Here is a 22488-nt window from a genome sequence, read left to right as displayed (position 1 = left end):
TAAGCTCTAAAAACAAAAGTATAATAAATAGAAAAGCTCCAATGAAACCATTTTAGTAAATGCAAAACAAGAAACTAATCAAATTAAAACATATATTAGTTAAACGAATTAAGAAAGCAAGCAAGGAGGAAAATCTCGAGGATTAATAATAAATAATAAAAAAAGAGGGCATAAATGCGAGGGAATCGAGGGAGGAAATAGTAAAAATGAGAGGAAAATGAAAATAGTTGTGCCGACACGTCGTTTGGGTTGAAGTTGACCGTACCGTTGGGATAATACGCATTCCTAAAGTTTGCTGAAACAAGGAAAGGTTTCCATCATCCATGAGCTGTCTTCACATTTCCAATATTATATAATATATAAATATAACTCTTTTTTATTTTTTACTTTCCACTTTCTTCAATTTTACTTTTTATTAAATTCTAAATTTACTTTATCTATATTTATTTTTATTAAAAAAAAAAAAATTCATCCCAATGAGAAACATACACTATGTGAAGATTTTCAAAATTTACAGCCCAAAACTAACAATAAATAGTGTTTCTTTTATAAAGAAAAACATTAAAAAGATTTTCTTTTTCTAAAAAAAATAAAGTAACTTTCTAAATTTACCTTTATTGGAAATAGACTAAAATCTGAAGGGAGAGTTGCATGACTAAAATTTTAGGTGTATCTACATAAGTGGACCAAAATAGTACTTTTAACCTATTTAAAATACTATTTTCAATCTTATATTTTGAGTTTTATTCTATTTTGATTACTTTAAATTATTTAAAGTCTATTTTGATTTTAGATTTATTTTCTAAGTCTCTAGACACTTTTTTTTTTTCAATTATTAATACTAAAAAATCGGGTCAAATGTGTTCTTAATTTGAATCTTAAAATCAGTCAATACAGTTTAGTTTCTTATTTTCTTATTGTTAGATGATATTATTTTTTCTTGCATTAAAATATTATTATTATTGAAATAACAATTACTAAATTTTAAATTTACTGAATGAACATATAAAAACTGAAAAAAGATTCATAAGTTACAAAGCTAAAATCTGTAATTTGGAGAAAATTAAAATTTAATCGATATACACAGTTTCAAAAGTTTTAATTTATTGAATCTCCATTTTTAGAATGAGATATCATTAATTACTTAGGAATTATCGTCCAAATATCAAAATTAAAGTCTAATTATTTCGTAAATAGTTTTGTTTTGTTGTTTTTAAAATCTCTCATTTTTAATTTGAATTGTTTTAATTACTAAATTTTATTTCTTTAAAAAAATCTATGAGGCTAAAGTTACCATTTAACGAATTTTAAAAAACAGAATGATATTTTGGAAAAAAAAATGAAGAAGAGAAAAATTGAAAAGATAGGTTGAGAAGAGAGGAGGAAGAAGAAGAAAAGGGGAAGAAAAAGAAAAACGAGAGAGAAAAAAATAGGGAGTGTGGAAGCAAAAGCGGTCTATCACTCTCATCAGCTATAAATGAAAAAGGTTAAATTTTTATTTTTGGGTGTGCGAGTTTCTGCACTTTCTCACACACAAACTCTCTCCTCCAGATGAGCTTCAAAGCCCACCAGTAACTTTATCTAAAATTTTTTCCCTTTTTCTCTCTCCCTATCATCTTTCCCCCACAAAAACTCTGTTCCCTCTTTCTCTTTCTATATATAAAGCATATGCAATTAACTCTGTGGCGTTTCTGAAGCATCTATGAGATCTACTGTCCACACTGAATTCATGGATTCAATGAGATGAGATTTCCTACAAATTAAGCCAATACGAAAACCCAGGTGAATATCAAAAGAAGTAACAGCAACGAAATCAACAAAGAATTTTAGAACCCTACCTCTTTTTTTGTTCAGCTTCATGTGGATTTATTATTTTTTTTTTTTTATCAATCTGTGTTTTTGAAGCTTGGGTTTTACTTCTTTTCCTTTTCTTTCACCTTTCGCTTGCATCGGATCCGTTGTTTTTTTATTCTGATCTTCCTTTTTGGTGGCCAATTTGTTTGGGATAGCAGCTTTTGGATTCTCGGTTGGGGTTTATCTTTTGTCCCAAATTTGAGATACCCTATTTGTGTTTCCCGGTGATTCTTGAGCTGTTTTTTTTTTATTTTTTATTTTTTTTTTATTTTGACTTGTTAGGGTTTGAATTGTAATGAGCTCTATTAATTTTGAACTATAGGTCTGCATTTAGGTCCTGACTTTTTGTAAGTAGAAATAAAAAGTGGTAAGGCCAAGGCCAGGCAAGATTATTTATTATTAGGATTACTCATTTAATTAACATGTAGAATTCTTGTTCTTAATTGCTAAACTGATTTTGTGGTGAATTAGCTTCTTTTTCAAATTTTGATTCGTAAAGATTCATGCTATGCATGATTTCACAATTTTGTTGTCTTTATAGTAAAGTTTTATTTCTACTTTATTATTGTAATTTTGAGATCCTATCAATCTATTGTCTCCTATTACATAAACAACTATTTTTTTTCTCATTATTTCTATTGATTTAGGTCATCCGCGCGGCTTTGGTGTGGCTGGTGGCTTTCTGAAAATAGGAAGTTGCTCTAATAAGTTTTCAACATCAATCTAGAGTGCCATTCACTTGGATGTCATTCTAAGAATGCTGAGGAAGATAACCACAACTACCGTTCGAGCATTTTTGTGCTATTAGACCGAGGAATTGATGACATATAATGAGCTAGAACTATATTTATTGAACCAATGATGGATGTTCATGTTATATTTGCAAAATATGAAGGAACAGGGTTTATTTACAACGGATGATTTTTGTTTTCTTCAATTGGACTTTCTAGTTAGTAAAAGAGTGGCACAAATAGTTGTGATGTAATTGCTTATCTTGGTGCTTATCAGTAAGTTTGTAGTTTTTTGCACTTGTTAGCCACGTTTTACACTGCTCCCTACTCCATAAGACTATTTTGTGGAAAATCTCCATTGGTACTATGGAATCTACGACATTGCGTACAACTCATCAGTCGGCTGCTATTCATAGGTTTATACCTTTCATTGCACCTGCACTCCTGGTTTCAATTAGTTATGTTGACCCTGGAAAGTGGGCAGCAACTGTTGAAGGAGGTGCTCGGTTTGGCTTTGATTTGCTTGTGCTAGTGCTTCTTTTCAATCTTGCTGCTATTTTATGCCAGTATCTCTCAGCTAGCATTGGTGTAGTCACCGGAAGAGGTCTTGCCCAGGTAATTTATTTGTCTTCGTGACCTTAGCATTTTTACTTGTGAAGTGTAACTTCACTGCTGTTCTTTTCTTGTCCTTTGTGGATATATTACCATGTTGATGTTGATTTTTCTCCTATATTAGTTTTGATAAATTTTTTACTGGAGAATTGGTTATATTTTTTATTCTCTTCTTTCTCATTAGGCTCCAATTTTGAAGACTTTGTCTAATTATCTTTTAGAGGGGTCCCCTGTTTTTTTGTTGGCTTTGTTTTTTGTATGCCAGTATATTCTTTCATTTATTCTCAATGAAAGTTGTTGTTCTTATAAATAAATAAATAAATAGATGTGTAGAAGCGTTGTCAATTTCTGCTGCTTGTCTCTGTTTTTCTGTTTACAGTTTAGGGTTGATGTTTGATATGTTAGCTTGTAACCTTCACTTTATGCCTCTTCCATTTTGGTTTGGGTTGTGCCATGGCTATAGTTTGATTTTTGTTATTTTAAAATTACTTGACTACTAGTTGTTAAATGATAATGGAGGTTGACATATTTACCCTATTCTGTTTTGTTGATTATACCAAAGATATGCAGCGAGGAGTATGATAAGTGTACATGTTTCTTCCTGGGAATCCAAGCAGAGGCTTCTGTGATTCTGTTAGACCTTAACATGGTATTTTATTTTGTTTCTGCTAAGTTATTCCAGCTTCCAGCCAAACCTGTGATTCAGTTTTGTTAAGAATTTTTTTTAGTGAAGCATGGTCTAATTCCACCATATTTTAATTCTTCAACTTCATTCTAAAGCTAACATGTCAATTTAACAACATGCTAGATCTTGGGCATTTCACATGGACTTAATCTTCTACTTGGGTGGGACCTCTTCACATGTGTCCTTTTGACGGGTGTTGCTGCTGCTTTATTTCCTCCTTTTGCTGACCTTCAGGTAAATAAAACTTTTAATCAATCATGCATAACTGTCTCTTTGATGCATATCTTAAGGGTTTCTATTTTCTAGGAAGATGGCAGGGCAAAGTTCCTGTATATATGTATGGCGGGATTTGTACTGCTCTCTTTGGTTCTTGGAGTATTAATCAGTCAACCTGAAATCCCACTTTCCATGAATCTCATGCCGACAAGGTTAAACGGGGAAAGTGCCTTTACTCTTATGAGTCTTCTTGGAGCAAGTGTCATGCCTCACAATTTTTATGTGCATTCTTCTATTGTGCAGGTACTTCTCATTTCTTCTATCGCCATTTGTCTTGATTGAGCATAAAATTGCAAATGTTTTACTTTTCTTAGTCAATGTATGTGCAAACAAGGAAAGTCCAATCAGATGATTTTTGCCTACCAATATCTTAAGATTAGGATGTCATTCTAGGAAGTTCATCTCGATAAAAACTTCTGGGATTCAAACGTTTTAATCATTTAAATTTCATCATAATATAAATTTGGATGTCCTCATTTGCTTTATAATGATTTTCCAATATTTTTTTGCAGCAGCACCAGAGTCCACCCAATATTTCCAAAGAAGTTTTGTGTTACAATCATTTGTTTGCTATTTTCTGCATATTCAGTGGAATCTATGTGGTGAATAACGTTCTCATGAACTCAGCTGCAAATGTATTCTATAGCAGTGGCCTTGCTTTGCACACCTTTCCAGATGCATTATCTTTAGTGGAGCAGGTGTTCTAGAGTCCCCCCCTCCCTCCCTCCGTTTTAAATTTATTTTTCTTTATTTACTTGCTCCTTAGCACAGTTTTACTGTAATAAGTATTGATCTTATTCTCCATTTCCCACCAAATTATGCAGGTATTTGGGAGCTCAGTGGTATATGTTCTCTTCTTACTCGTTCTGTTTCTATCAAATCAAATCACAGCTCTCACATGGAGTCTTGGTGGTCAACTTGTCCTGACCAATTTCTTAAAATTGGATATTCCTGGTTGGCTCCATTGTGCTACAATTAGGATTATTGCCATTATTCCAGCGCTCTGCTGTGTCTGGAGTTCAGGCGCTGAAGGGATGTATCAACTTCTTATATTTTCTCAGGTTATGGTAGCTCTATTGCTTCCATCTTCTGTGATTCCCCTCTATCGTGTTGCTTCATCAAGAACAATAATGGGTGCCTTCAAAATATCGCAGCTTGTGGAATTTATAGCAATTGGTATCTTTATTGGAATCTTAGGACTGAAAATTATATTTGTTGTAGAGATGATTTTTGGTAACAGTGATTGGGTAGTTAATTTGAGGTGGAACATGGGGAGTGGTATGTCAATCCCATTTGTGGTTCTCCTTATTACTGCTTGTTCATCGTTTTGTCTGATGCTATGGTTGGCAGCTACTCCATTAAAATCTGCTACTACTATTGCCCAATTAGATGCTGAAGTATTGAACTGGGATATGCCAGAAGTTATACCTGATTCATCTGAAGAGAGGGAAAACATAGATTTGGGGAAAAGTTCAAACAGTGCCGAACCTATAGAAAGTCATTCTGACCTATCTACAACAAAGTTTGATTTTAATTTGCCTGAAAATATTATGGAACCTGATCAGGTTCTTGGTTCAGTTAATCAAAACGAGAATCGATCTAGTGGTGTAGTTCCAAGCTCCCCAAAATATGTACAAGAGGAACTTGAATCCACTGAGGAGTTAGTCTCATCCTCAACTGTGACTCGCGATGTTCCTGATTCAACATTGGCTGACAAAAAGGTCTTAAAAATAGAGCCAGTGGAGCCCGTTGAAAAGACTGTTGGACTCGATGGTGATTTGCGTTCTGAGAAGGATGATTATGAGGTTGATAACTGGGAGGCTGAAGAGTCAATGAAAGAGATTTCTGGGAATATACCATCCTCAACATCTGAGGGTCCTGGTTCTTTTAGAAGTATTGGTGGGAAAAGCGAAGAAGGTGGGAATGGCACTGGTAGTCTTTCAAGGTTAGCTGGCCTTGGGCGTGCTGCAAGGCGCCAACTTACTGGAATACTTGATGAATTTTGGGGACAATTGTATGATTTCCATGGGGTGGCTACTCAAGATGCAAAGGTTAAGAAACTAGATTTGTTGCTGGGTATTACCTCTCTGAAATTGGATGCTGTTGGTAAAGATTTTCCTCACTCATCACCTCTTGGATGCAAAACATCTGATCCAATTTCTTCCAGTTTGTACGACTCCCCCAAGAGTCAGAGGGTACAAAGTGGGTTAGAACCACCCTATGGGATACAAAAGGGGAACCAACCATTGTGGTCTAACCACATGCAGCTTTGGGATGCGTATGTGAATAATTCTAGCCATAATGCTCTGGACTCTGGAGTGAAGCGATATTCTAGTTTGCGCAGTTTGCCGTCTACTGAGAGTTGGGATTATCAGCCTGCCACAGTCCATGGTTATCAGCTAACTTACCTGAGTAGAATGGCAAAGGACAGAAGTTCTGGTAATTCGAATGGTCAGTTGGATTCGTCAGGCTCTAAATATCATACCTTGGGTGGTGGTGGTGCAGGCTTGCGAGACTCAGTTGCATTTGCAATGGGGCAAAAGTTGCAAAATGGCTTAGGTGCTTGTCAGCAGGCTGCTCCCCCAGGATTTTCCAACATCAAAGTATCCAGGAAACCTTCTTCCGAATCTGAAAGGCAATATTATGATCTTTCTCCTTCTGGAACTGGTGAGAATTTAGTGAGTGTATCTAACACAAAGAAATACCATAGCTTGCCGGATATTCACCGTGATCAGCACACATCAGATAAGAGTTCTCAGTGGGATAATGCAACTGTTTATGGAACATCAATTGGTAAAATAACAGCTCGTGGAGTGTCCTTTGCAAATTCTGGATCAAGATCAGTCGCTCCTTTAGCATTTGATGAACTATCTCCTGCAAATGTCTACAGTGGTGCATTATCACCGCAAATGAATCCTCATTTGGATTCTGGATCTTTCTGGCATAGACAGCCTTCTGAGCAATTTGGCTTGGATAAAAATAGCAACTCCGAGAGTAAAGGAATTGGGAGGCTGCATTCAATTAGTCAAGAAGCTTCTTTCGTTGTTAATTCAGAGGCCAGGCTTCTCCAGTCCTTCAGAGACTGCATTGTCAAACTTCTTAAATTGGAAGGATCAGACTGGTTATTTGGGCAAAGTGATGGTACTGACGAGGAACTAATTGACTGTGTAGCTGCCAGGGAGAAATTTCTTTATGAAGCTGAGGCAAGGGAGATGGGTCGGGTGGTCCGTATGAAAGAATCTCCTTCATTTTCTCCTGATAGGAGACCAGGTTCTGGAATGAAGAACGATACAAATTTCTCCAATGTTTCTATATCCTCTGTACCTCATTGTGGAGAAGGTTGTATTTGGAGATCAGATCTGATTGTAAGTTTTGGTGTATGGTGCATTCACCGAATTCTGGATCTCTCACTTATGGAAAGTCGGCCTGAACTGTGGGGAAAATATACCTATGTACTCAATCGTCTTCAGGTAAACATTGTCTATTTGTCTTTGTATCACTAGCATATAATCTAGTGTGTCAGGTAAAAGTCTCTTACTGAAAATACCTTTGGTCTTAGTTGATCATGTCCATTTACATAAGTTGAGAGTTTGATCAGTTGTAGGGCAGACATATTTTGCAATCAAAACGGCCAGAAGTAGTTTTGGATTATATGAGTTACAGATATTCTAATGGGATCAATTGTTTTATGCATCTGACCTAAGTGTTTGGGTTGAGAGTTTGTATCGTTTGCATACGGATATTTTCAGAATATGTTGATTTAATCTCTTCTGGCCCGAGTGTTTGGTGGTTTTGATAATGTGCTTCTTACTGGCTCCATTTAGAGTCAATATGAAAGATACAAATAGTAAGGAGCATGCTTTTCCATCTTAAAACAATATGCACAACTCGTATGTGCATGTCATAGGAATTGTAATCAAATTTTCCTTTTAGACCGTCATGGAAGATTGCGAAATGAGGGTGTACTGTCCACTGATTTGCTTTCTTGTCATTTTTCTTTTACTCCTTGTGAACTCTAATGACAAACATTCTTTCAGGGTATTATCGATCCTGCATTTTCGAAGCCTCGTGTACCAATGCCGCCATGCTTCTGCCTTCAAATTCCCCAAGCATTCCAGCAGAGGTCAAGCCCACAAATTGCAAACGGAATGTTGCCTCCTGCTGCAAAACCTGGCAAGGGAAAATGCACCACTGCGGCAATGCTTCTGGATATGGTCAAGGATGTGGAGATAGCCATCTCTTGCCGAAAAGGCCGAACTGGTACAGCTGCCGGTGACGTAGCTTTCCCAAAGGGGAAGGAGAACTTGGCTTCAGTCCTCAAACGCTACAAGCGTCGATTATCCAATAAACCAGTTGCCACTCACGAAGTATCATCTATCTCACGCAAGCTTTCAGCAACATCCGTTCCTTATAGCTCATAGTATTTACCCAAAAATGGTGATCAAATCACCCAGCTGTTTAATTTTGGAAAGCAGCTCATGGTTCGGAACGAGATGCCCTCATCTTGGTCTTTACTCTCTCTCTCAAAACATTATCAAGGCTCTTTGCTGCGAATTTTCTTCTCACATGTTAAAAATGATTAGGATGTGACTCAATGGACCCTTAGTTGCAGCAAAACTCAGGAAACTGGTGCAAACCCAAAGTTGATTGTTATGATGGTTGCACTAGTTACTTGTATCAAAGTAATTGCTGGAGGAGAGATCACAAGGTGACTTTGAAAAGTTCAAAAAAAAAAAAATGTTAGTATATAGCAGACAGAGGCTAATGTGCTGTATATATTGTCTGTGCAAAACTTTCTGAAACATTTCAAATATCTTTCCACAAAAGCTATTTTAGATCTTGTTGTTTGTTGTTAGATGATGCAGAAACTTTGTTTTGTTGCCCGTTTCGGTGAGTCAAAAGATAACTACATCCTCTCGGGTTTTTTTTTTTTTTTTTCTTTTTTTTCTTTTTTTTTTTTTACTGTTTTTGTCGATTCAGATCATCTGAATTGGTTCATATCTAGATATTCTATATCTTGATATTCTATAGTCTGGGTTTTCTTTCTTTTGGAACTGAAAAGATGCTTGAATGTTCCTAGGCAGCTACAACAATTTTATGTGGTTAAATTTTTGTTATTTGGTTTATCATTATGTCAATGGAATTGGTTGATGGAAAATGCACAAAACAGGCCATTTGGGAATATCTCTCTGTTAAGGAGACATTGTATTAATAATGGAAGTGAACCTATGGGGCCTCACATTACACTTCCACATGGAATGTCTCTGTTTTCATTTGCTGCTTTGATACATGATATCATTTATTATTGTATAATAAATTTATAAATGTTCATTTTGTGACTAATCAATCATTATCCTTTTTCTCTTTTCTCTTTTATATTTGTACATTGCTATATTATATTTTCAAGGATTAGAAAAATAAATTAAAATATTTACAAAACATAACAAACTATAATATATTTACGTCGGATCATGCTATTTGCCTACAATAGTAGTTTGTTATATTTATAAATATTTTATAAAAAGTATTTTAATTAGTTTCATAATAGGAATTTATTTATTGACTTTTTTAATCTATGTGGATTTTTTTTAAATTGTTAAGATGTTTTTGGTACAAAACCACCTTTTTAGGTGTTTGTAACAAGGGTGCCCTAAAAAGATATTTTAAGAATATGAGAAATATATATAATATATATGAAGTAATATAAGCAATTGGAGTGATAATATTTAAAGGGAGGTCATTTAATTAATTTCCATTATATAATTATTAAAAAAAATTATATGCAACCAATTTTGTTGAATTTATGGAAATTTGAGAATGGATTTGGGAAAAGTGATTTAAAATGGAATATTAAATTTAAGATTAGCAACAGTTAGGAGAATTAGGAAAAGCTAAACGTTGAAGTTGGTAATATTCTTAAAATAATAAAAATAACAATTCTACAAGTTAATAAATAATTGATTATGTGATTAACCTTTTTACATAATGGCTTTTAACATTTATTAATGGCATATAAGTTTGCTTTTGTTAAATAAATGATATACTTGAGACATTAACATTGTCATAATGAAAATTAAATGGTTTATTTTATAACTGTTTCGAATTTTTTAAAACCAAATCACATTAAAATTTGTTTCCAGTTACTTCAAAAAAAAAAAAAAAAAAAGTAAATAATATTTATTTTTCGTTTATTTCTAAAGTCCAATAAGAGAGTGTAGGAAAAAGCAATAGTTATATACAAATAGTATTATTCGAAAACTCATCTAAGATTCAACACCATATGGGCCTCCTCCCCCATTAAACTCCCAAAATAAGGGCTTAGCTTCTAACAATACAAACATTAGTGGTCTTAAAACAAATATGGATTATTTTTAAGTTTATCTCATAAATTTATACTTCTCCACCAAGATATTAATTTGCAAAATGAAAAGTATTTAGAAAAAACTACCCAATCATCTTTTTCTCACTACAAATTTTCTAACATATTTATTATTTAGACTTTAAAATTCTATCTTTATTTGTGATTTTGATGGACAAAAGAAAAGAATATAAAATGAAAATTTTGAAACGTCAACAAAACCCTCACCTCACAGCCCCCACCCCTTTGGACTTTTTTACAAACACATTATTTTATATATATATTCTTACAAATTAATAATATAATATATAAAATTAGAAATTTGTTTTTCTCTTCATCAATTTTTCTTCTTCTTCTTCTTCTTCTTCCTTCCTGGGTCTGTTCTTGCTTCTTCCTAGGTTTTGCTGAAACAAAAAAGGTAAGCATAATTAATCCCTTTTTTTTTTTCTCCTTAATTAATTTTATTCTATACTTTTGATCTTATTCTTCATCTCTTATTTCTCAATCTTTCTTTTAGTTTCATTTTTAACGAATAATTTCCTTTCCTTTTCTTTATTTCCTTTTAAACAATCTATATTATATCTTATCTTTAATTTTTAATTTCTTTGTATTCTTTCTGAAATCTCATCTTCTCGTATTATCTAACTTTGAAACTATTTTTTTTTTTAGAATTAAAGATAAATCGGTTCTGAAATCTGAACAATAAATTAGTAAAGGTGAAGTTAACAATGAACGAAGCCATCAACATTAATATATCATAATTTAGGATTTTTTTTTTTATAAAATAAATATTATATTAAATATAAAATTGAATATCTTCTCAATTGTAACAATAATTACAATATAACAAAAAAGAAAAAACATTGATATATAGTTAACAATATTTATTTTTTATTATATGTCGAAGGACAAAATAATAAAAAGGAGATAATCTCGAAAAAAAAAAAACAAACAAAAGCATCCGTTGATTCAGATGGGGTACGTGGTGATAATTCCACTGTGGATGTTGTTGTTCGTTGTGATCGTGGGCCTTACTGTTTACCTATTAGTAAGGGCCCGTAGACGAAGACAAGCAGTCCAACTTCCAGTTTATTATGGGCCTCCCGCTCCCCCACTTGGGGCCCAAGATAAGCCCAACTGATTTATCCAATACAACGCTCGTACTAGTAAGTTTAAGTTGTGTGTGTGAATTTTCGAGAATGTTTTTTCTTTGTTGGTACTAAAGTTTTATTTTGGACTTTTAGTATTTGTATAGAGTTAAATAAATGAATTTGACATTGTAACTTAATTTAGTTCATATTGTTTGAGCTTATTGTTGCCATGCATATATAAATTTAGTTTTATATTTCTTATATCTATGTAGAGTTCTAAACTTGGTAGAACGTGAGAAATTTAGTACCTATCATAATGATGGTACTTAATTAAGTCGAGTATCTATCAATAAAACTGCGAATTGTACGGTTTCGTTATGCAAGAATATTATGAATCATTTATGATGCTCTTCCTTGACTTGTCTAGAATAAGCTAATAATGAATATTAATATTGCTAGCTAGCTAATAGAGAAAAATGCATTTGCATAACTTACGCCGACGCTTTTTGGACTTTGGTAGACATTCTTTTACATCGATAAAAGTAAAAATTCTTGTAGGGTAGAGATACAACCTTGTAAAAAACAAAAAACATGAGATGTCCTATAGAGAAAGAGTTGTTGCATCTACTGCATTCATACACCTATCTCCGTCTATCATCTTTAAGAATATTAAAAAAGAATTATATATTTTTTCTAAAAACTTTTTTCTATATCAAAAAATTTAATCTGTTATCAAAGCTCACGAGAATAGTTATATTGAATTATTGGCTTTGCATTTACTTGGGCATGGAACTTTTCATACATTACCACAATTCTTATAAAAAATCTTGAAGAAGAGTAGTACGTAGTTCCTATACATAAAATGATGAAAGTCTACCCAAAATTCTTTCTAGTCTTTAACATATAATTATTTTTACTTGATTCCATTGAAAATGAATTTACAATTACTAAAAGAAACATATTCTTCCCCCAAAATCGGAAAATTGTGTTTCATAAGAAAGTAGTAAGAAATAGAAAAAAGAAGAGTGAGAATGCTAAATAACTAAGGGAAAAATATGTTAGATAAGGTGAGTTTTGGTCAAGGTAAGTGACAAAAAAAGTTTGACCTTTTATATCCTCGTATAATCATCGTGACTTTGTAAGATTTTGTTAAATTAGACACATACCTCGAACATAAAAAACTTTCAAGATGTCCTTCATTTGGACATCTTAAAATACTCGATAATAATTTTCAGATGTCGAATACTTTTAGTCTAGACGTCCACGTTTTAAGAAACTATGATATCCCTAAAACAAAATGATACCTAAAATCATTTTCTTAATAGTTGTCCAATTTATTTATTTAAAGGGGTGATTTAGTTAAAGCATATAGATTTCTGTTTTTTTGCAACCACACAGATTCGACCCAACCCTAAACACAAATTACACATTACACAACAAAAATGAAAAAGAAGAAGTTATTTAATAGATTTTGTTTATTATTTGACCATATCCTATATATATATATATATATATATATATAGATTATTGTTATTGAGAAAAGGTGAGGTCGTCAGCTACCAAAAAAACAATGAGGTAAGGCCTCGATCCTGACCGTTTAAAATGTTTGGTAGGTGAAATGAATGGCAAGGGATTCATATCTATTTAATTTATTGAATGAAAGGGAAATTGGATTCCAATAAGGCCACAACATTCCCTGCCTGATACAATATTTGCCAAATTAACTTTCATTTATGTTCAACAATTGTAATCAAGATTCTTCCATCTATATCTATTTTTATATACATAAAAATAAAAAAAAAAAAATTCAAAAACTTTTATCCCGTGATATTTGGAGGCTCAGTCATCTTCATAATTTCTCTCTGCTAATAGAAAAATTTAGAAAAAATTAGATAAAATATTACATTTAATTTCTTTTAGAGGGTAAAGACATTTTTTTTGAAAAAAATCTGTCTTATTTATTTGGTTGTATTTAAAAATAATTTGGAAAGGATTAAATTATTATATCTCGGATCAGTTACATAAATCTATATAATTGTGATATTACATTTCTCACTCACTGACTGCATGCTGTCATGATGTGGTGATGACAAAAGAGAAAATAAAAATCTTGTAAAATATTTGCCAAAGATGTGGCGCTTAAATTTCAATCCAGCACGTGAAAAAAACTCCTTCCCCATGCTATAAATCATCATTTTTTTAATGCTGAAGGGTAACCCGTATAGATCTGAAGTAATAAATTAAAATTTACTTTTTCAGTCCTTACATTTTGATAAATATATGCTACCCTTTCTTATAAGTTACTCAATTTTGATAAATTATATTATAGTCACTTTCTTTTTAAATTTTACTATATTTTTGCCTCTATTAGAAACGAATTAGATTATTTAAGATTTTGACCATATATTATAAAATATATTGGATGTCCAGATCAAACTTTGTGTTGTCTTTTGTAAGTTGTGGTTTTCTCATCAGTTTGAAGCTTTTTAGATTAATTATTATTGTGTGTGTTTTGAGCTTTTATTGAATTTGTATAATGATATGAGTTTGGATTTATATATTGCGATTGGTAGAGGGAAAGTTTTCCAACATATTGCTCACATGTCGTCTGGTAATATTATAAGTGTGGTCCACATTGGTAATATTGCGATCCTAATTTTCAGATTTTAAACATATTCGCCAATTAAAGAAAATTTTATTAACCCACTGGCCAATTTAATATTTTCATTATATAAAATTCAAATATCACTTGTTTTTTTTTTATATATATATATATATACACTCGTATTTTTCTCGCGTTCCTTCAATTTTTTTTTAATACAATCAAACGTGATGATTTGAATTTAAGATCTCTTGTCCTCGAATGCAAGAAAATATTAATTGAATTAAATTCTTGTTATTATCTTAATTACAATTAATTTTTTGAGTTATATAAAAAAATTCTTTAAATTTGGCTATTTACAAATTAAATATTCTCTTTTAATAAGGATCGTCGAATAAGTAATTTAACAACAATAACATGACAAAGTTACAAACATAAGAACATATAAATCTTTTGAAGGTTAACTATATTGATGCCAAGATTTTGTGAAGGTTTATTAAAATGGGGAAGGGTTTTAGATTGCATAACAAAAAGGAATTATCTTTACATGAATATGGCAATTGCTACACATTTGCTTTGATAGTTAGAAGAAGTTTAAAGCTTTAAATCAATGGGAACTTTAATAAGAGAAAACCTACTTACCTTTTACGTAGCTTATTTATATACTAATTTTATAATCTAACTTTATAGGACTATGTTTTTCGATCTATATCAAAGAAAACTTTGGGTTTACTAGATCATCTAACATGTGAGGGATCGATTGTCGATCAAACTAGTATGGTCGACCTCAACATTTTGAAATGGACTCAAATCCATTTCAGTAGTTCTATTACCCACAACGATAATAAAAAATTAAGATCGATATAATTCAATTGACATAAAATATATATTTTAGAGGCAGCGACAAATTCATATTACAGTCTGATGCTGGGCCAAAAAAAAACAAATACTCTAAGAAAGAATAATTAATTTGAAAGGCACATTTGTTTGGTGGTTAATAAAATGGAAAAAGAAAAAAAAAAGTAATATGTCCACTCCACCAACCTACGTCCACTAGCAATCCACTTGGATGCCACGCTGCATGAACGTTAGCCGCCAGATATTGTTTAAAATATGTTGAAACTAAGGGCGAAGATTGAATTTCAACTAATCTCCCTTGTGGGGGTCTTCTGCCACTATCTCACCTACCACCCATACACCATCCCCATTTTGTTCCCTAATTTCTTTTTGGTAAATTTGGTGATAGTTCCGACCTACACTTCCAAACCTATATTCACACCACTCCCATCTCTAACCTCTAACCTCTAACCTCTAAGCTCTTGCCTCCTAAAAAGTGTTTAAAATTCAATCGAAATAAATGTTATAAACTAAATATTCAAACTTATATAATAATAAATATAATTATATAATTATGTAATTTTAAGGATTCAGTTTTAAAATTTTCATAAATTTTTTGATTTAATTTTTTATTTTAAAAATTCAAAGACATCATTGTAATTATATTTTTGTTTTTTTAAACGTGATGAAAAGTAACGAGACAATTAATATGTAAAGTTTAAACATATATGTGACATCATTTATAATAACATTCAAGTACGATCTTACTTGAACATGACATGTTTTATAAATTGTACTACAACTGTGTAATTGTGTTTTAAAAATAATATCATTCATATAAATTTGATGTATTAGTTAATGTACAAAAAGTAGCTACATCAACGATTTTAATAATATCTTTATAAGTAGATGATAACAACGATTGTAGTTAGCTTCAATAATATCGTGCATAATCCATTCTAATTACTTTTACACATTAGCTATTACACTTATCTTTGTACTCCATCATCGTAGAAAAAAAAATATTTTAAACAATTTCAAAGCTGGCGAAGATATTTTTGGAATTTTCTTTATATAATTGTTAATTTTTAAAGAAATATCGACCTCATTCTTGTTTCAATAGTACATTTCTAATCTCATGCGGTCTCAACCACCCAATATCTAACTTAAGTAAATTTCATATTAAAATCATATCAACAATAAACCAAAAAAGAACGATTTCAATTAAATTAATTAGAGATATTTTTATTGAACCCACAAAATTTATACGATCATTTTTTCGAAATATGGCATTGGATATTTTGTGACAAATTAAATATTTAGTTAACACTAAAATAAGAATGGTATAGACGTATAGTTTGACTCGTTAGAGTATCTCTTTGTTTTCCATTTTTTCAATAGCCGTTGTCTTATTTTAAGAGAACGGTTGTTCTCTGGCCAAGTGGTTTTTAAAATAACAGAAAAAAAAAAAAAAGGAGAAGAAGAAGAAGATGAAGAAAGAGGGTCAAGAGGAAGAGGAAGAGGAAGAGAAAGGGTCACAACCAAGGTAATTATAATTTATCGTTAAAATTTTCGATCGTAAAAGTTTAGCTTTCAAACGAAATTTGACCCTTCAAATAACAATAATAACAATTGTTAGACAATGGAACCCTCTAAATATCTCCATGATGATGGTATGAGTCCACTTTGGAAACACACTATTATGTCTTTGCTTTTGGTTTCAAATCAAAATACCTCAAACCAAAACGATAACTGTCCTCACTTGTATACTCATAATTATTCTCTTTATCTAAAGGATGTAAGACTTTAGTCACGGTCCCACGTAGCGGCTGAAAATCTGAAGGTGAAAAGAATATTGACAAAGAATATTGCGAAAAGAGAAAAGAAAGGCGCGAAGAATATATAGAAGGGACGCCTAGCTGGAAAACAGAAATCTGCAGGTGCAAAGAATATTGCGGAAAGCAAAGAATATGTAGAAGGCGCAAAGAATATTGCGAGGCAAAGCCACCGCTTCCAAATTCCAAACAAAGGCTCAAAGTATTATCGAAGATTTCCGTTTGATTTTCGAGTACAGAGTACAAAGTACAAAGACAAAGTTCTATTAATCGGGGGAGCCACCACTCCGCGGGCGAAGGCACCGCTATGCTATGCTTCAAATACAAAGGGCGAAGGCACCGCTACGCTACGCTGGAAAAGAGAAAAGAAAGAAAGGTAGGTATCCTGTCCGCTCCGCTACACTGAAAAAGGTGAAAAGAATATTGAAAAGGATAAATATCAAGTTTCTGCGTAGGAGGCGCAAAGAATATTGCGAAGTGCTTTAAGGTTGTCCGCTACACTACGGCTCCGTTTCCGCGTAGGAGAAAGAAAAGATAAATAATCAATGAACAAAGGTTTAAGGCTGTCCGCTACGCTTCCCCTTCTAAGTGAGAAAGACAGGCGCAAAGCAAGCCCACTACACGGGAAGAACTGAGAAAGTGCTTTAAGGCTGTCCGCGCTATTCTCCCCCTCGAACAAAATACTAATACAAGTTTTCCCTTAAATAGTGATTGCCTAACTTGACTTTGTACCATTAATTAAGATAGTGAGTCTTCTAAAATATCTCTACGATAGTACGAAATTGTCCACTTTGCTCTCATGAGTTTGCTTTTGATTTCTTCCCAAAATGTCTCATATCGATGAATATAGTAGTTCTTACTTATATACTCACGATCGGATATCTAACCGATGTGGGATTTTAGTTGTGTTATCAAGAACAATGAGGTTACACCCAATTTAAGGCCCCCTTTCCTTTCCTTTACACATAAACAAAATAGTGTTATAGAAAAAAATACCACATGTGAATGTTTAATCAAATAACATGGTGTATGGAAGAATTATAGAGAAATAGATGCAATCTAGGATAAATAATAAAAATTCTGTGTCTCAAATTCAATCCGAGTGCACCACTATTGTACTATAAAACTCTCAAACTTATTAAATTTTCTTATTATAATTATATAAGTTGGAGGCTAGATTTGTAAATTTGGCAATAGAACAACATTCTAAAATATAGTGCAAAATCGAGTGGGTGGGGGCAAAATCGTAATCGAACCAACGTTATTTTCTATTTAAGCTTCTCCCACCTCCATCGTTAACTCAGGAAATCCAAATCTGAATTTAAAGATTTCAGTTCCTCCATCAAACAACATTCTCCGCTTCTTCTTCTTTTCTATATTTCTTACAATAATATTTTCCCATGGCGGAATCCGGTTACCAAAACGGCGTCGAGTTTTGCATCGGCGCCCGTAGTAACAGTAATAATGATCCGTTGAATTGGGGAGCGGCAGCGGAGTCGTTGAAGGGAAGCCATTTGGAAGAAGTGAAGCGGATGGTAGAGGAGTACCGGCGTCCGGTGGTCAAACTGGGAGGAGAGACTCTGACGATATCCCAGGTGGCTGCGATCGCCTCCAGGGATTCCGGCGTGGTGGTGGAGCTGTCGGAGTCGGCGAGAGGCGGGGTTGAGGCGAGCAGTAAGTGGGTGATGGACAGCATGAATCAAGGAACGGATAGCTACGGCGTCACCACCGGCTTTGGTGCCACCTCCCACCGCCGGACTAAAGAAGGCGGCGCTCTGCAGAGGGAGCTCATACGGTAAATATTCCTTTTTCATTGCTGCTTTGAATTTTTACCGCCAAGTGAGTTCTGACCTATTATATTTTCTTTATTTATAGACTATTTGGATGTATTCTAAAAGAACATATATTATAATCTATTATAAATTTATAATTATTATATATATATATGCATAAATAAATTTTAATATATTATCATGAAATTATAATGTATTTTCATATAAAAATATTATGATTATTACCATAGTAACCTCAAACCCATTATCAGACGGGTTGAATGAAGTATTAATATTCGATATAAGTTTTTAGGATGTGAGGGTTAACTTTAGATTACGTTTAATTTGAACAAAAAAAAAATTAGTTTCTATAATTTATTAGATTTTAGTCTCTTTGATTTATAAAGTTTTTCTAATAGTCTGTAGGAGAGAGATTTTCTTATGACAAATTTATCAAATTATACCATCTATGATGATCGAGCTTTTATAAATAGAATTATTTGTATAAGATGGAGAGCGAAATATTTGAGATAGGTGCATTTGATCACAAAAGTGTAATCTTTAATGTCGTATTTGAAAGCTAAAATGATCACTAAATTTGAAATAACCTCAATTTAGAATCAATAAGGATACTTTTGTAAATAGTTTTATTTTTTATGCTATATACAATAATTCATCGTAAAAAAGTATATTAAAACTACATATGATTTTTTCTTAATAAATTTGGGCTATTAAATAAAACGTTAGTCACGTTTTAATTTTTTTGTTATGCAGATTTTTGAACGCAGGAGTATTTGGACGTGGCACTGAATCGAGTCACACTTTGCCTCATTCATCAACAAGAGCAGCCATGTTAGTTAGGATCAACACCCTCCTTCAAGGCTACTCGGGCATTAGGTTTGAAATTTTGGAAGCTATAACCAAACTTCTCAACCATAATGTCACTCCATGTTTGCCTCTTCGAGGAACAATTACTGCTTCTGGAGATCTTGTTCCTCTTTCTTACATTGCTGGATTGCTTACTGGTCGATCAAATTCGAAAGCTATTGGCCCAAATGGAGAAAGTCTTGATGCAAAGGAGGCTTTCAAACAAGCCGGTATTCCCTCTGGGTTCTTTGAGTTGCAACCTAAAGAAGGGTTGGCTCTTGTCAATGGAACTGCCGTTGGTTCGGGGTTAGCCTCGATTGTTCTATTTGAGGCAAACATTTTAGCAGTTTTAGCTGAAATTATGTCTGCTATTTTTGCTGAGGTCATGCAAGGTAAGCCTGAATTTACCGATCATTTGACTCATAAGTTGAAACATCATCCTGGTCAGATTGAGGCAGCTGCAATCATGGAACACATTTTGGATGGAAGTTCTTACATGAAAACAGCTAAGAAGTTGCATGAAATGGATCCTCTCCAAAAGCCTAAACAAGATCGCTATGCCCTTCGCACTTCACCCCAATGGTTGGGTCCATTGATTGAAGTTATTCGATTCTCTACAAAGTCTATTGAGAGGGAGATTAATTCAGTCAATGACAACCCTTTGATTGATGTTTCAAGGAACAAGGCTTTACACGGAGGCAACTTCCAAGGAACACCAATTGGAGTCTCGATGGACAACACACGCTTGGCCATTGCTTTGATTGGTAAGCTCATTTTTGCTCAATTTTCTGAGCTTGTTAATGATTTTTACAACAATGGCTTGCCTTCAAATCTCTCTGCAAGTAGAAACCCAAGTTTAGATTATGGACTCAAAGGTACCGAAATTGCTATGGCTTCCTATTGCTCCGAGCTTCAATATTTGGCAAATCCAGTAACAAATCATGTCCAAAGTGCTGAGCAACACAATCAAGATGTTAACTCTCTTGGTTTAATCTCCTCGAGAAAAACAGAAGAAGCTATTGACATTTTGAAACTCATGTCTTCAACATTTTTAGTAGCACTTTGTCAAGCAATTGACTTAAGGCATTTGGAAGAAAATCTAAAGAGCACAGTAAAGAACACAGTAAGCCAAGTGGCCAAGAAGATCCTTACCGCTGGTGCTAATGGAGCTCTCCACCCGTCTAGATTTTGTGAGAAGGATTTACTCAAAGTTGTTGATAGAGAATACACATTTGCTTATATTGATGACCCATGCAGTGCCACTTATCCATTAATGCAAAAGTTTAGACAAGTTCTTGTAGAGCATGCACTTGCAAATGGAGAAGACGAGAAGAACACCAATAGTTCAATCTTTCAAAAGATACATGTTTTCGAAGAGGAACTAAAAGTTGTTTTACCTAAAGAGGTAGAAAGTGCAAGGTCTGCTTATGAAAATGGGAACCCTACAGTTCAAAATCAAATTAAGAAATGTAGATCATATCCACTCTACAAGTTTATAAGAAAAGAGTTAGGAACCGAGTTGCTTACAGGAGAGAAGGCAAAATCTCCAGGAGAAGTGTGCGAAAAAGTGTTCACAGCTTTATGTCAAGGAAAGATGATCGATCCAATCTTAGAGTGTTTAAAGGAATGGAATGGTGCTCCAATTCCTATTTGCTAATGTGAGTGTTATGACCATGAAAGTTGAAAACCAACAGTGCTTTCTCATGCATTTTATTCGTTTTTTCTTCATGTAATATAAGTTAGTCTTTATATTTATGTTTCTTTGTACAACGAAATAGTATATATTTCAAACCTTTTTCCATTTTAAATGTCGTTTTGTGGTTTGAATATTCAAATGGTTTGAACCAATAATTTTAATATCTTTTTATACCATTATGTGATATATAATAGGCAGGGGTAATTAATTGAGGACACCAATTGAGTTATAAACACACTAGTTACTATTTTAATGGTTAATGATTTCTTTTTTATCTTCTACTATATGTTTAAAATTATTCAAAAAAAAAAAAAAAAAAAAAGAAATCATCAAAATTTAACTTTACCCAGTTGTATTAAAATTTTATTTTCTTCAAATCGAAACTGGGACTTGGGTTAAATATTGTAATTTCAATCATCTATTCAAAATTTTGCAATTGACCCACTAATTTCAATTAACTAAGTTCATTATCAATCAAATTAAACATTTATGTCATAAACTTATCATTCCATTTTCCCATTCAATTCTCCAATATTTTCAATCAAAAGAACAAGAACATGTCAAGTCGAACTTAACTTTAATTAATTTCAACAGGTATTCTTAACAAAAAAAAAAAAAAAAAAAAATCAAAACTGCAATTCTCTCAAACTTCACATGTTACCTAAAAAAATACGTTTTGACTGTGAAATTAAGAAAAAAAGGGGGAAAAAAAAGTAGTTGAGAATATTTGATTAACATGGAAAAAGAGTTTTGGGTTTGGGAAAATGGGTGGGAAGAAGGGAGTAGTTAAAAACGTTTATAATTCTTGTTTGGACACTTCGGAAGTTCATTATCCATTGGAAATACTTAGGTGTGTTTGGTCCATGAATTTGAAATTAAGAAAGTTTGACATTTGAAATCAAATTCATGTTTGAACATTTGGAATAAAATTTCTGGAATTAAGAAATCAAATTATGGGTTTGGAATATGTTTTTTTTTAATTGGATACCATATGTTTTGGAAAAAAATTCATTTAAACCTTTTATTAGTAAGTATTGATGACCGTTGACAACAAATATTGTATGACTTCACGATCAACCATTGATGACTGATCGTGATTGATCGACAGTCATGACGATCAATTGTCTTGACCGTTGACTTCGAATCATCTTCATCGTTGCCTTCGAATCGTCTTGATAGTCGATTATCAATCGTCTTGACCGTTGGAGATCAATCATCATGATTGCAGGTGACCTACAAGTTTGGACGTCACTGTCATCGAGTGAACATCTT

At 32.9% G+C, this 22488-nt stretch overlaps 2 protein-coding genes and 1 long non-coding RNA gene across 5 annotated transcripts; all 3 read left to right on the top strand.

Moving 5' to 3' along the window:
• Window positions 1–1393: 1393 nt before the first annotated feature.
• Window positions 1394–9013, top strand: EIN2 (ethylene-insensitive protein 2). 3 transcript variants are annotated; one of them, XM_008451021.3, is made up of 8 exons: window positions 1394–1782; window positions 2502–3200; window positions 3760–3846; window positions 4006–4116; window positions 4189–4401; window positions 4674–4856; window positions 4983–7628; window positions 8196–9013. In XM_008451021.3, exons 2-8 carry the CDS (start codon window positions 2952–2954, stop codon window positions 8577–8579), a joined length of 3873 nt encoding a protein of 1290 aa, XP_008449243.2. In that variant the 5' UTR covers window positions 1394–1782; window positions 2502–2951; the 3' UTR covers window positions 8580–9013.
• A 1634-nt stretch (window positions 9014–10647) lies between these two features.
• On the top strand, window positions 10648–11813 carry LOC103491178 (uncharacterized). Its single transcript, XR_538019.3, has 2 exons — window positions 10648–10934; window positions 11424–11813. It is a non-coding gene; the product is annotated as an uncharacterized LOC103491178 (long non-coding RNA).
• Window positions 11814–18177: 6364 nt separating this feature from the next.
• LOC103491177 (phenylalanine ammonia-lyase 1-like) lies at window positions 18178–21328 on the top strand. The gene is made up of 2 exons (XM_008451018.2): window positions 18178–18676; window positions 19428–21328. Exons 1-2 carry the CDS (start codon window positions 18282–18284, stop codon window positions 21175–21177), a joined length of 2145 nt encoding a protein of 714 aa, XP_008449240.1. The 5' UTR covers window positions 18178–18281; the 3' UTR covers window positions 21178–21328.
• Window positions 21329–22488: the final 1160 nt, after the last annotated feature.

The sequence above is a fragment of the Cucumis melo genome, chromosome 8 (genome assembly GCF_025177605.1).
Source record: "Cucumis melo cultivar AY chromosome 8, USDA_Cmelo_AY_1.0, whole genome shotgun sequence".
NCBI lineage: Eukaryota > Viridiplantae > Streptophyta > Magnoliopsida > Cucurbitales > Cucurbitaceae > Cucumis > Cucumis melo.
Note: the sequence above shows the minus strand (reverse complement) of the source record. Positions and strands in the feature narration are given on the sequence as shown.